Source organism: Anthonomus grandis, chromosome 5, assembly GCF_022605725.1.
Source record: "Anthonomus grandis grandis chromosome 5, icAntGran1.3, whole genome shotgun sequence".
NCBI classification, from domain to species: domain Eukaryota; kingdom Metazoa; phylum Arthropoda; class Insecta; order Coleoptera; family Curculionidae; genus Anthonomus; species Anthonomus grandis.
In genome coordinates, this window is record NC_065550.1 from 34,472,017 (window position 1) to 34,487,458 (window position 15,442).

General features: G+C 32.1%; 1 protein-coding gene across 1 annotated transcript in view; it reads right to left on the reverse strand.

Annotated features, from left to right (window-relative positions):
* Positions 1–554: 554 nt before the first annotated feature.
* Positions 555–15,442, reverse strand: part of LOC126736770 (uncharacterized) — a 34,320-nt gene continuing 19,432 nt past the window's right edge. The window contains exons 8-11 of the mRNA XM_050441302.1: positions 9,525–11,032; positions 8,557–9,174; positions 8,336–8,500; positions 555–1,784 (exon numbers count right to left, since the gene is read on the reverse strand). Coding sequence (XP_050297259.1) covers positions 894–1,784; positions 8,336–8,500; positions 8,557–9,174; positions 9,525–11,032 — 3,182 coding nt within the window. The 3' untranslated portion in view covers positions 555–893. The remainder of the gene's footprint in view (positions 1,785–8,335; positions 8,501–8,556; positions 9,175–9,524; positions 11,033–15,442) is intronic.

The following is a 15,442-nucleotide window of genomic DNA, read 5'->3' on the forward strand; positions in this document are numbered from 1 at the left end:
TTAAATGATCAAAGACCACTTAAAAGTAACTTCAGATGCCTGGAAGTGATTCAAAATTACTCAGACAAGAACTGGATACTTCTTCCAGGCAGCTGAAGTCAGTTTCTAACTCTTTAGAGTCAATTTTTCCCTTTTTTAGGAAGCTGAATTAATTTCAAGTTCTTTGAAACCTAAAATGCTTGAGAATGACTCAAAAGTAACTTCCAATGCCTAGAAGTGATTCAAAATTACTCTCACAAGAACCAAATACTTCTTCCAGGCAGTTGAAGTCAGTTTTTCACCCTTTAAAGTCAATTTTTCCTTCTTCCAGGACGTTGAATCAGTCTTAAGTCCTTTAAGGTCTAAAATGATTAAGAATGACTCAAAAGTGACTTCAACTGCCTGGAAGTTCTGTAATTTCTAACTTTTAAATAATGTCTGTCCAGTTGAACCAGTAATGCCGAACGTTGAAAATCCTAAATGCCCTTAAGTGAGTTATTCCAGGGTTATAGCTCTCCTGACCCGTTATCCCTTGATTAGTGCTATCTAAGAAACAACATTTGATTAAAAAAAACTATCGTCAGATTTTTTATTATTATTTACAAAAGTATATTTAAACAAAAAAAATATATAAACGAAATCTATTAACTGTAAAACCAATTAAAAAAAAAATGCTGATGGTATTTGTTCGTAAACTTTACATTATTAATAACATAACACGTAGAACATTAAAACTAATATAAAAAAAAATACAAAATATAGGTATGGACGTACAGCCAAATATGGCATAGTCTAAAGTAACTCTTAGCAATTCCCGTCTTTTGCCAGAGAATCCACATGTGAGCAAATTTTGGCACAAACCCTCCCTGTCAAATGAAGTATCACAGTTAAAATCCACCCTCTAAATCTAACCTTTAGCACGGGTTTGTGCCACAAAACCCCTTATTCAATAAGGGATCTTCAACTATATCATGCAATTTATTCTCCAATAAACCGGCATCCAGAGTCATAATCGGTGGGGTGCTTGTATTAGCCGGACTGGGTGGGTTCTTTACCGGATTAAACTTATCGTCGATTTTCAACATCAGCTCGTTATGTTTCCGGTTTTTCCGGAAAAATCCGTGTTTCTTATGCGGCAGCGCGTACTTCAACCTGTGCCAGAACAACTTGTCTCCCCACTCCAGGTAAGTGTTCGTTTCCAAATAACTTGCCAGCTCCTTTAACTGTTGATTACTCTTCAATTTATCCCGATCCAGATCCCCGTAAATGATCACGATCACTTTGGTGGTCGGTTCTTGCATCGCTTTCGTGTGTGCCATAACGAACTCCATGGACGCCCATTGGCTTTCCAGGAAATTGTTCGATAACACTATGATCGTTCTACGGGACTTTTCCACACTTTTAACGATGTTACTGATGATGGTCTCGCCCGGTCGAAAGTCTTTCCCGTGATGGCACAATTTGAACTGGATATCGTCGCCGTTTTCCAGTTCGTGGACCAGTTTCGCCACGAAGTCCACGTCTTTATTGGAAAAACTCAGGAAAGCGTCGAACTCCTTAAAGGGATCCAAGTCCTCCTCGGTGAAAAGGCCGGAAAACAACCAGGGGCAGAAGTTCTTATAATAGAGAAAAACTTTCACTTCGGTTTGGTAGCGATAGTATAGGGCTATGGAAATGGAGAAGCAGAGTAAGACGATCAGGATTACCGGTAAGAGTATGGTAAGATACGGCGAGGATCTGCAGAGCGATGTTAGTTTTATTAGTTCTTGTTGTTGGTGTTCGCAATACACGTCGGAGGTGTTCACCTGAAATGGGAAAAAAATTATAATTAAATCCTGTAAAGCAAAGCCTGCTTAAATATTCACTCAAAGGGCGGCGGATATCTTTAAAAAATAATCTGTATAAAAAAATTATTCTAATAGGGCGGCAATAAGTGTTTTAAACAGGCCGCCCTAACAAGTTAAAATTTATTAGAGAATTTTCTCTTTTAGTCAAGGCGAATATGTTAGCGAACGTATTAAAGGGCGACCGTACTTATAATAAAAGTAAATAATTTCATTGAAAAGGGCGGCAAAGATTGTTTTAAACGGGCCGCCCTAATTCGGCTCGAAAATTATATTATAAGGTTTTTTTCTTTAGTCAAAGTGAATATGTTGGCGGACATATTAATGCTGAAGAGCTGAAGAACAAATAGACTATCACAACCATATAAATGATGGTCTTTTAAAACAGAGTTTGTCAGTTCAGGATTGGTCAGAAGTTTTAGGTACAGAGGATCCTGAACAAGCCACAAACTCCTTTTTAGATATTTTTAAGAAGTCCTTGCAAAATGCCAACTCAAAACGCCCTATGAAATACTCCGGATTACTTCTATAAAACATAGAGATATACTTAAAATTTACACTTAAATACTTAATTTTACTGAAGAACAAAACACTATTTATAAAACTTATCGAACAATTTAATTAATTAACAGAAATTTAATTTTTATAAGGAATTAATAGAAGACAATTAAAATAATATTAAAAAAATTTATAAAAAAAAAAAGTAAAGCAAAGTCTTCCAAGTATGTGTTTGTAAATGAAAATAATCACAGTTTTCCAACTACTCCAGTTTCCTACTACTTCCAGTTACTCTGGAAATGGCAAATTACTGCAATACATATTTTACAACAACATTAACTCAAAAATCTTTATTATTTAAAGTCAGTAATGAAAAACGAACTTATCAAACAAATATTTACACTAAAAAATTATAGGGCCTCGGGAAAGGATGGAACTTCCGCACGAATTATTAAACATGTACATAAAGAAATAATTAAACCCCTAGTGTATATTATTAACTTAATTTTTAAAACACGTATTATACCTAGTCGTTTTAAATTACTCTGGCAAGAACTAAATACCTCTTCCAGGCAGTTGAAGTCAGTTTTTAACTCTTTAAAGTAAATTTTTCCTTTTCCGAGGACGTTAAATCAGTTTCAAGTTCTTTGAGGCTTAAAATGCTTGAAAATTCTAAAAAGTGACTTCAAATGCCTGGAAGTGATTTAAATTTAATATAATAATATACCTAGTCATTTTAAAGAATCCATTATTACCCCAATTTATAAAAGCGGAGAACAAAAATAAAATCCAAAATTATGGTCCTATTAGTTCGATAAATAATTTTTCTAAAATTTTTGAAAAGTGTTTAAAGGACAGACTGGAAACATTTTTGTAATGAAAATAGCATACTATCACCAAATCAGTATGGTTTTTCAGAGAATTTAAGTACGACAGATGCTATTTATTCACTCGTCTCAGAAACAGCAAATAATCGTAATATCAGTAATAAAGTCATAGCGGCGTTTATAGATCTTGCGAAAGCTTTCGATACTGTGCCTCCTGAAAAACTCCTTGATTGTTCGAGGCATGGTATTGGACCTTTTTAAAAGCTATCTTTCCGATAGAGATCAATTTCGAAAACTAAATCAAGTACTTAGTCCCCCTCTGAAAATAAAAATTGTCCAAAATTGAGTTCCACAAGGCACCATATCGGGTCCTATTCTCTTCATTTTATATATTAATGGCTTGCTAAATTTAAACATAAATGGTAAAATTATATCCTACGCTGACGATGCGGTAGAGAGGCAAAACATAGAGTTGGTATTGTCAAACAATGGTTGGACTCTAAAGAATTATCTCTAAGTTTATCCAAGACATATTATATAGCATTTTCCCTAATAAGCACAAGCAGACCGAATTTTACTGAAATTCAGACAAGTGAAGAAAACAACGGTTTCATACCAGAGGTAAAGAAAACTAAACATTCAGGAATCAGCATTTAAAATAGACAGAACATATATCATATCTCACAAAAAAAGTTCGCACCTTAATTCATAAATTTTATCTTCTTAGAGAATTTCTCTGCATTAAACTAATCAAATTAGTATACAAATCCCCGGTGGAATCATTGCTGCGGTACGGCCTTGTAGTATGGGGAGGAACATACAAATGTAATTTACAACCATTACAGGTAATACAAAACTACATATTAAAGATAACTTTTAGGAAATATAGGCGATATCCAACTAAATGTATAACAGTGAGATCTGCAACTTATACTGTTTATACATACATTATATTTGTACCTATATACATAAAAAAGAAACACTAAAAAAATTCGTAAACCATCATCATCAAACAAGAGCAAATATTAATAGACACTTAATTAAACCAGCAAATAAAAACCTATAAATTTAAAATTTGCAAATTATTTAGCACCAAAATTTTACAACTTATAGGTACCAAATAAAATTAAAAGTAGGATTAAGAGCTTTAATGAAAAGTGTAAGAACTTTATTGTAAATAATTATGAAACTTTTTCTAAACTTATATCATAGTGTGTAAAATAGGATTTAATTCCACACTTGTCAATAAATAGGAAAATAAATAAATATAATACATTTACATTTTTTAGGAAATAGTATAGAAGTAATATTTCAGTGCACATACAGAGGTATCAACCTCTAGGTGCCAATTAAACAAAATATTTGATAAAAAAAGACAATGTCTAAATATTTAAATTTTAATAAAAAAAATTGAAATTTTAATTTTTTTGCAAAATTTTGAGATTGATGACGTACTAGTTTAGTCCTTTTTTTACTATTATTATTATTAGTAGTAGTATCGAATGGCTTTTAGCGTAGATTAGTGTATATGTAGTGTATTCCTCGACTACTTAAATTATTTATTTAAAGAAATTTAAGCAAGAGCTGTAATCCAAGCATTGTAAAGATTGACGAATTTTTCAAATAAAATACATTAATATACAAGGTGTCGTATTTGTTTGACTATTGCTATTTCCGAAACTATAGGAGATACGAGGGCGTTTAAATTAGAAAAAAATTGCCAATTTTAATGCTTATTCTAAACCTTTTTACAGCATTGCAAAATGTTTTTTAGTTCGTGAGTTACAGGGTGATCTATAAAAAACGCCAAATTTTATTTTAATTATTATTTCCAAAACTATTGATTTTAGAAACTCACTTTTATAATTTTTTGTGCCCTAAAAACTTTCATTTTTTTCTTATGACGTTTGGTACCTTGGCAACGGCTATCAACTTCTTTTTTTTAAAAACGGACCTGCATCATTTATTACTTATTTTAAAAACATTTTTTATTCTCTTTAAAATGATGTATCCCATTCATACGTTTCCCAATGTTTCGATCTCATATGGAAAAATCCATGGGTGTTATATCAGGCGATCTTGCGGGCCAATTTATAGGACCGCTATTACCAATCCAACAAATATTAACACGAATAAAAACTGGCGCGAAAGCTTAATGACTTCTGTCAAAAATAATATTTTTGTTTGGTAATCATGACAACGCAGACTTTTGACCGATTGAATTGAACGAATAATATTAATAAGTATCATAATTTAAACTACATTTTTTAACATATTTAGATTGGGGTTCATCGGGTTTAATTTTGTAATTAATTGAGAATAATTTATCCATGAATAATACATTTTTTTAAATTTGTTTCAGGCACTAGAAACCGTTCATCACGTCCTTCAATTAATTTAAATAAATGTTCGCTTTTATGAAATTAATGAATTTCAAAAAAATGACCTGGAATAGATTTTGGAGTCATGGTTTTTCCTCTTCCAAGGAATTTCAAATAAATTCTGACTTTATTCCAGGATTTTAAAAAATGTTTAAATAATTTTAGGCATTATATTGTAATATGAATAAGAATATTAAGACCCTAAAAGGCGAAACTTACGAAAAAAAGTAAATAATTTCATTGGGGCGGCAAACGGTGGTATATTTTTAAAAATAATTAAATATATATATAAATATCTACGTTTTTTTTTTATAAGAACATAATCAACAGGTTAAAAGACCAACAGCTTGCTAACATGTTTATTCAAAGGGCGACCACTTTAAAAAAATATTCAACATTATAAATTTTGTGTCAATATGATAGCACACAAAACAGCCGCCCTAACGTGGTTGAGTAATTTGTTTTTCAAGTAGTTTTTTCACTTTTAGGTAACCAAACAATTTTTCCTATTTCTTCCAGGCAGTTAAAGCTATATTTTCCTATTAGGATAGTTTAGGCTTAACTCATTCATTAATTTTCCAGGCAGTTACAGTATTTTTCCACTTTTTCCAGGCCCAAGGGACAGTTCATTCATGTTTGCGAGCAGTTTCTGTAATATGAATATTTTCCCAAGGATTATTCAAGTATTCCAGGCAGCTGATGAATTTTTATCAAGTTATTCCAGGCAGTTGAAGCTATTTTCTCTATTTTTTTAAATGCTTAAGTCATTTTTATTAATTATACATTCTAGACTCTTTAATGTCCACTATTTATTATATTTTTTTATTTATTCAGGGCTTTTAAAACAATAAGCATAAAGGGTTTAATTTTTATTTTATTCCAGGTAATGCAAATATGTTATGATTTAATACTTTTTATGCATTGGAATTTATAATTTATTCCAGGCATTTTTCTGTGTTTTTTTGGACTTTTCAGGCATTGTAACTTTGGATTTAACATGTTCCAGTGGTTTTTTTAATGTATTCCAGGCATTAGCGGTATTAGAAGATATTTTACGATGATTTTTATTTTTTTGTCCTTTTTTAACAATTTTCCTATAGATTCAATGATTTACGAAAAAAAATCAAAATATTATCTTATAGACTGGTAAGAGCTATGCAATCTCAAGCAAATACACAGAAATTCCTCTATATTTTGTGAATAAATTATTTTATAGAATAAATAGTGATTTTTTCGTCAAAAGCAGACTTTTCCATAATTTCCAGAACAGATTTTATGAAATATTTAAATTAACTTCCGATATAAATTAAAAATAGAAGCTCAATTTTTTATGTTTGTCCACTATTTAGTACAATTTCCCCTGTCGTTTAAAGTCTTTTTAAGGTAGCTAAAATCATGGTTTGTCTCTTTCAGGCATTTGAAGCCCTTCTTAATAAGTTTAAGGCTTATTGACTTACTTCAGACATTGAAGTTATTTTATTAATTTATTCTCAAGTTATTATTAACATTTTCCATGTTCCTTCTGCCTACTGTCATTCCAAGAGTATAGTGATAAATTTTTATTTTATTCCAGGCACTTAAAGTATATTTTTTAATACTTTTCAAGCATTGAAAGCTTCATTGAATGTTCCAGTAATTTCTAATTTATTCCAGGCATTTTTTCAATCTTTATTCAGATTAGTAATAGTTAAAATGAGGTTGTATTCATTTTAGATGTCTATTTTTTTGGCTATATAGTATTTTTTAAAATTTTATTCCAGATTTTTTGTCTACTTTTAAGGCATTGGAAATTTAGATTCAATATTTTCCAGACGCTTCTAATGTTTTCCAGGGCTTTTGAAGACATTTTACGACGATCTTTACTTGTTGGAGTCCACTTTTTGGTCCTTTTGCAATCTCAAGCAAATACACACGAATTCCTATACGTTCTATGAATAAATTATCTTATAGACTAAATTGTAATTTTTACGTCAAAAACAGACGTTTCCATTATTTTCCAACAGATTTTACAGAATTTTTAAATTATCTTACCTAGAATAAGCTTTCTCAATAAAAACTCATTTTTTTATGATTAAAGTCAGTTTCCAAATATTCCAGATAATTGGAGTGATTTTCTATTTTTGTCCAGATATTTATTTTAGATATTCGTGGCATTTGAAGCCATTTTTTTCAAGTATTGAGACTATTTAGCAATTGCAAATTTATTGCTTCCAGATATTAGAGGTCATTTTAAATTTCTATCTAGGATTTATAATCAATTCCTTAAATCATCTTACCTATTTATTTCATCTTAGTATTTTTATACGTTCCAGGCTCTTGGGGTCCAGACATTTAGTATAATTTTTTATTGTATTCAAGACTTTTAAAGCGATGGTTTCCTTTTTAATATAATTAAATATATAATAAGCTTGAGTCAAAGTGTAACACTTAATTAGGATTACTAAATTGTGTCCTTAAAATAGCCGCCCTTTGATGACTAAATGAAATTCATTCAATGAATAGAAAAATTAATAATAATTAGTAATTAGGTAAAGTTTGCTTAATATGAAGTTTTAAAATAGCATAATGGGCGAATATTTTAAAACAAATAAATACTTTCCTACAATTTTAATAATTACTTTAGGGCGGCCCTCTTAAAAGACGTTTGGAGCTGACAAACTCTCGTTTTCGTATACGTTACTTGAAACGGGCATCCGTTTAGTAAACATTATGTGCAACTCTTAATATTTTCATGGTATATGTGTGACCTCTATCCAAAATAACTTAAGGGCGACCCTCTTAAATTTAGAACTCTATAGTTTCTTACCTTGTGAAAGTTCTTGTAAATAAATTCTTGCAAATGCGACAGTGCGCAGGTGCACTCCCAAGGGTTGCCCTTCAACCTTACGGACTTCAGACTAGTCAAGTTCCTTAATTTGTCCACAAAACGTGAGTCCAGAGTCTTCAGTTTGTTGTAGTTGAGGTTAAGCATCTAAAAAAACCAATGTTAAAATTGACAAAAAAATCCTAAAGTCACCAAATATTTACCTGAAGCTTGGGGGGGATCCAAGATATATTACTGATGGAATTATTGGAGAGATCCAGGATAGTGATGTTGCCATACGCCGTCACGTCCAGAGGACCGAGGGTCAAATTATTCCCATTTAAAATCAAAGTAGTTTGATTGTACCGTTCCGATGTACTAATATCGTTCAACATTGGATAAGTCTTTAATCCTTGGCGCGAGCAGTTCACCAACAAAGCCGTATCGTACGGCCTAAAGGCACAATTACACTTGCCGGGACACCCCCGCTCCACCGAACAATTCACCTCTGTAGGTTTCAATTCCAAAACCGGAAATTGGCTGCCTGTGCAGACCAAATCCTTCTGGTCAATCTTCACCAAAGTCTTCAACAGTTTGAAGTCGTCCCAGTTGTACCGCACCAGGTTGAAGTTGGTGCAGTCGCAACGGATCGGATTCCCTTGAATTTTTAATACGACCTTCTGGTTCGGTGGCACGTTATAAGCGTTACCGTACTCATCGATCGCCTCGTGTATTAGTTTCCAGTTATTTATTACGGCGTTGGGGGGAAACACGACTTCGATCCGGTTGTAGGTTAAGTCGATTTCCACTGGATCGGGACGACGCTGAGCCAAATAATAGATCTGAGGAACAAGAGGGATATTTATTAGATCAGAGTTATATATTATCTACAGGAAGATGTTGGAATCATGATCATAACTTATTAGGAAATCAGGATGTCTAGGAGATCAGTCAAGGTTTAACCTGTCATATTTACTGAAGATTTGATCCTATAATTAGGATTTTTATAAATTTTGATGAATTGTATGAAGCTCTTTCATTTTTGTTTAATAAATTTTCCGTTAAAATTAATATTGGCAAATATATGACTAATAATAATACTATAACAATCCTAACTTATTAGGATCAAACAATATGAAATTCCAACTACTGTTCCAAAAAAGCGCCAATAACCAATAAAACCTGGACTTACCTGTGGATCCTCGATCTCATTAAAACTAAGATCGACCTTCTTCAAGTGAAGCATCACATCCAAAGCGGGAACATGTTTGATTTTATTGTGCTTCAAGTTCATCTCTTCGATCCTGAGCAGTCGATTAATCGGTGAAAAATCTATAAAGCCGTGTGGCACCGAATTATCCCATTCGTTATAAGAGACGTCCAAAGTGAGCAGGCTATCCATAAAACTGGCAAACGCGCTCGATTCGATCGCCGCGATCCTGTTATGCTGAAGATTCAAATGTTTCAAGTTTTCTAAATTCCTTAGCAAAAGCTTGTTGATCTCAGTCAGCTTGTTCCCGCCGAGGTTTAACCGTTCCAAGTTGGTAAGCGTGGAAAACATATCGTTTGGCAACGCGGTCAACTTGTTTCCGGATAGATCCAGGATTTTTAACTTGCTTAAGTGGTTAAACAAGTCGCTTGGTAGTTGCTGTAAGTTGTTGCGTTGCAAGTAAATTTCCTTAAGGTTATTGCTATTCTGGAACAGTTGCTCTGGAATACTTGACATGTTGTTCATTTGTAAGGTGATTGTTTGAAGTTTGCTTAAGTTGGCGAACAGATAGTCTGCCAGCACTATATTAGGGTTTAAGTCGAGCCTGATGTTCTCCACCAAAGGGTTTCTGAGAAATAAGTCCTTTGGTGCATACTGGATCCTATTGCTCCGCAAGCTGATGTTGACTAAGCTACTTAGCTCGGCAAAAGCGTCTTCTGGCAAATGGCTGATCTGGTTTTTAGACAACTCCAGCAGCTCCAACTTGCTCAAGTTCCTAAACACATTCCTTGTCAAACTGGTGAGTTTATTGTTAAACATGTAAATAACCGATAAGTTAGGCACCATATCAAAAACCCCTTCTTCCAGCTTAGTTATCTCATTATCGGATATATCCAGAACTTGCAGCTTGGGCACGTGCTCTAAATTAATATTAAAATCCTTAATGTGATCCTTGGATAACATCAGCCTGCGCAAGTCTGGACTATGAACCAAAAACTCTGGATCCCAGTCCAAATTGCAATAAGACAAACTGAGACGCTCCAACTCGCTCATACCGTAAAGACTGTCTCTCTCTAAAGTGATGTTTTTGTACTTGTCATCAGTTGCCATAAGTTCATAAATCAAATAGGTCACATTTGACATGCCCAACCTCTCGGAGATGGTGGCAAAGCTGCTGTTCACGTAACAGTATTCTAACTTTAAAGTTTGCGAGTCTGCCAAGGTAACGTTGGGCACCAGGTCCAGATTTAGGATCGGATCGGTTCCCTGCATGCATTGTAATACGGCGCTGCCTTGTCTGGATATGGTCAAGCTGATTTCTGGATCGGTATCGCGCGGACACTGGATTTCCGTCTTGTCAGAGCTGAAGCAGAAACAGCTTTTGTGGTCGACGTTGTCGCATTGGTATAGAGCGAGTGTTGGCGTGAGGAGTGTTAGCGTGAGGAGTAGTAGTCTTGGAGGTGACGATGTCGGAGGCATTTTCGGATTGTCTGAAACAGGAAGAAATATGGATTAGATTGTGGTGGTAGAGAAAGGAGTTTCTGGTGAAGAGTATGTACAGGGTGTCCCAAATTCGAGGGTGACCATTAGGATCTCGGAAACTGTAAGAGTTACAGGGTCGGTTGAATAGAGGCAAAGTTGCGCCATTTGGAGCTTAATAAAATGACGTTTAAAAAATTTTAAAATTTCGAATACTTTCGGAGTTATCCGAAAAAAACCGAAATTTGTCAAAATCGTTTTTACCTTCTACCGACTTTATTTAAAGAGATATCGGAAAACTAAAAACAGTTTTTTATTGCCACCTTTTATGTATTACAACATGACGCACAAAAAAAATTAATCCGACGTTTCGTTTTTTTTTCGATCATCATCAAGTTTATTTTTTCTTATGGACACTATATTGGATTTTTTCATTTTTAAAAAGCATTTTTAATTGCCTTTAAAATGAAGTATCGCACTTGCATGTCCGATTACTCCTTCTAGTACTTCCCATAAGAAAGAACTCCAGGACGGTCGTTTTCATTTTCGGTTCTATTACCACTAAAAAATTTCAAATGTGAAATCAAGAAATCAAAAATGCAATAATTATTTTAACCGCCTAAAATAAAAATCTGGTGTTTAAGAATTCTATTTTAAATCATTGGAATAAAATAACAAATTATGGCAAATGCCTAAAAACCATAAAGAATGTCGTCAAACATCTAGAATAAATTGCGAAATTAATTTAAAAGCCTAAAAATGCAACGTTTTTTCAACAACTCTTGGAAGACATATTATCCGAAATAATGTTAAAACACCAGGAATAAAAGGAAACTTTGCACAGAAAATTGCTATGTAATGTCTGGAATGCCCAAAATTGCACCAGATTTCTATAAAACCTGATTTTCTTTAAATGCCTGGAAGAGATAAAAAATTAAGGTCAAAAATTATTGGAAAATTAGTCCCAAACTAGAACGAGACAATCTAGAAAAAAAATTAAAATTGTTTACCTTAATGAAACACTTTTCATGGATAATTCACACAACAACTTCCACAATATTTACCAAACTATAATCCAATGACTTTTCTTTGCACTAAAATCAACATTTCAGCCTTCACAAGAGAACCCATACAGTTTCAAATTAAAAACCCAACTGAACCAACACCATACGGTAGGTACTAACGAATATCAAAAACCCCAAACCTTTATTAAACTTTTATAATCAGTCTTTAATCTATTAAACCCTTAAGGTGCCTCTCTAGACCATAAATATATGATGGGTTTTTTTTAGGGTAATATCCTCGTCCTATTATATTATCGTTATTATTTAAAAATATGGGGATTTCCATCAAATTAAGTAACAACAATTGGCGTCCTCCCATAAACATGTTGTTAATGACCGTTAATTAGCAACAATTATAATGTGTTTATTATTGAAAAGTTTCATTTCCGATAAAGTATAAAGAACTATTTATAAACGATAAAGATTTTGTGAACGTTCACTCTATTTATAAAGTTGACGTTAAGTATATAAAAAGGTTTCGTTCATCAAGAAAAACATACCAAGAATATTCCAGGAATTCATACTTAGGTTGGTTAGTGAACATCCCAGGAATATCCTATAACAGTGGTATAATATATTTGTGGGAATATTTTAACAATTTGTGTCTTTTTCCGACTTTAAGGGTCTAAAATCAATAAATTTGTACAGTTTGGTAATGTCACATTTGTCTGTCAGAAATATGACATTTTACAAAATAATATTAAAAAATACCAAGAAAATTCCAGGGATTTATCGAATAACCCTTTTTTTATGACATAATAATATAATATGAGACGCTACGTTAATGAGTCAAAAATGTGATACTATGTCAAAGATCGTCAAGATATTCCATTAAGTCCTATTAAATTTAAGTACATTGGTAAAATCTTTCTAGGATTATTTTTTGTCAAAATAACCTTTTCCTTATGAGATCTCAATAAGGCTAAATACTCAATAGTTTTTGAAAATTTGGCAACGTCTCATTTGTCTATTAAAAATAGTGACAACATATCAAGAATATTCAAAAAATATCAAGAATATTCCAGGCATTTATCAAGTGACCCTTTATTTTATGACATAATAAAATATGAGGCTTGAATTTTTTTATAACTTTAGAAAACTAGCACCGTTTGGCAACGACGCATTAATCTGTCAAAAATGTGACATTCTATCAAATTATAAAAAAACATATCAAGAAATATTTCTCCGATTTATCAAATAAATCAAATATCAAATTTGGACAATTTGGCATCGTGGCATTTATTTATAAATAAATGTGACAGTATACCAAAACTAAATATAATGAATATTCCAGGGATTTATCATATATATCGTCCTTATAATATAATGAAATTTAAACTCAATATAACTTGGGAAAATTGGCGCAATTTGGCAACGTCACGCTCACTTTCTAAAGAACATGAAAATATTCCAAGAATATTCCGGCAAATTACACTTAGAATGTTCAGAACATCCCAGGAATATCCGATTAAAGTTTAAATAGAAGTGCATTCATATATAATCTTTATAGGATTATTTTGACAAACTTTTCTTCATAAGATCTCAATAGGGCCTAAACTTTGACAAATTGGCAACGTCGTATTTATCTATAAAAATTTGACAATATCAAAAAAAAATATTTGGAATATTCCAGGGATATTTCACACAACCCTTTCATATTTATTAATTTTATTTACATATATACATTTTATATTTATATGTATAATTACTTTTTCTTATAAAGAAATAAAATATGAGACTTCAATTTAATATAACTTTAGAGAATTTGCACAGTTTGGCAACGCCGCATTATTCTGTCAAAAATGTGACATTCTACCAAATAATATAAAAACATATCAAGAATATTCCTACGATTTATCGAATAATAATAATGACGAATAAGACTTAATACAAAGTTAGAAATTTTGCACCATTTGGCAACGTCAGCTTAATCAGTCACAAATGTGGTATAGTATGTCAAAATATTCGAAGAATATTCCAGCAAATTACACTTAGAATGTTCAGAACATCCCAGGAATATCCCATTAAGGTTTAAATAGAAGTGCATTCGTGTAATCGTTCTAGGAATATATTGACGATCTTTTCTTTATAAAATCTTAATAGGGCTTAAAATTTATATTTTTTTTGAAAAATTGCAGAATTTGGCAACGTTGCATTTGTTTATAAAAAATGTGGCAATAGACCAAAAATAAATATCAAGAATATTCCAGGGATATATCGAATAACATTTATGACGAATAAGACTTAAAACAAAGTTAGAAATTCTGCACCATTTGGCAACGTCAGATTAATCAGTCAAAAATGTGGTACTATGTCAAAATATTCGAAGAATATTCCACCAGATTACACTTAGGATGTTCAGAACATCCCAAGAAGATCCGATTAAGGTTTAAATAGAAGTGCATTCATGTAATCGTTTTAGGAATATATTGACGATCTTTTCTTTATAAAATCTTATTAAACTTTACATATTTTTTGAAAATTTGGACACTTTGGCAACGTCGCATTAGTCTATAAAAATGTGACAATGGATCAAGAATATTCCAGGGATGTACACTAAGTTCATTCAGAACATTTCAAGAATAGCACATGAGATGTTCTGAATGTCGTCTTAAAAGAATACCGTCTTAATAACCACGTGGTTTTCCTTAAATATTTTGAAAATTATTCAGTTCGGCAACGTCGTATCTATCTGTGAAAAGTGTGACATCAAAATATTCCAAGAATATTTCAGCAAATTATACTTGAGATGTTGACCACATCCCAGAAATATTCTATAAGGATTTAAATAGGAATATATTTGTCAACTCAATGCATTTCTAGAAAATATGCAAAGTTTGGCAATCTTGCATCTATCTGTCAAAAATGTGACAAATCATGTCAAATTTCGTATACATATTCCAAGAATATTCCAGGAATTTACACTCATTTCGATCAGAACATCTCAAGAATATCGTATCGATTGTTTTAATACTCCTATGATGTTTTTGTGATTATTTTAATTATTTTTTTATTACTAAAAATTAAAACTCCTTTACTTAAATATTTTGAAAATGTTCAGATTGGCAACGTCGCATCTTACAAATATTCCAAGAATATTTAAGGCGTTCTTCAGTTACACTATTCAGGATACCCCAGGAATAATAATAATAATAATAATAATAGTCTAATATATTCGTCATATAACTTTAGAAAAACTTGCAGAATTTAGCAACGTCGCTTTTATCTGTCAAACCTGTCAAATGCGTCAAATAACACAAAGCCATCTGAGGAATATTCCAGAGATATTAATCTTTTGGCATAAATAGAAATTCAAAAATTTAACAGTTTTTTGCGGTTTAATATATTCATCATATA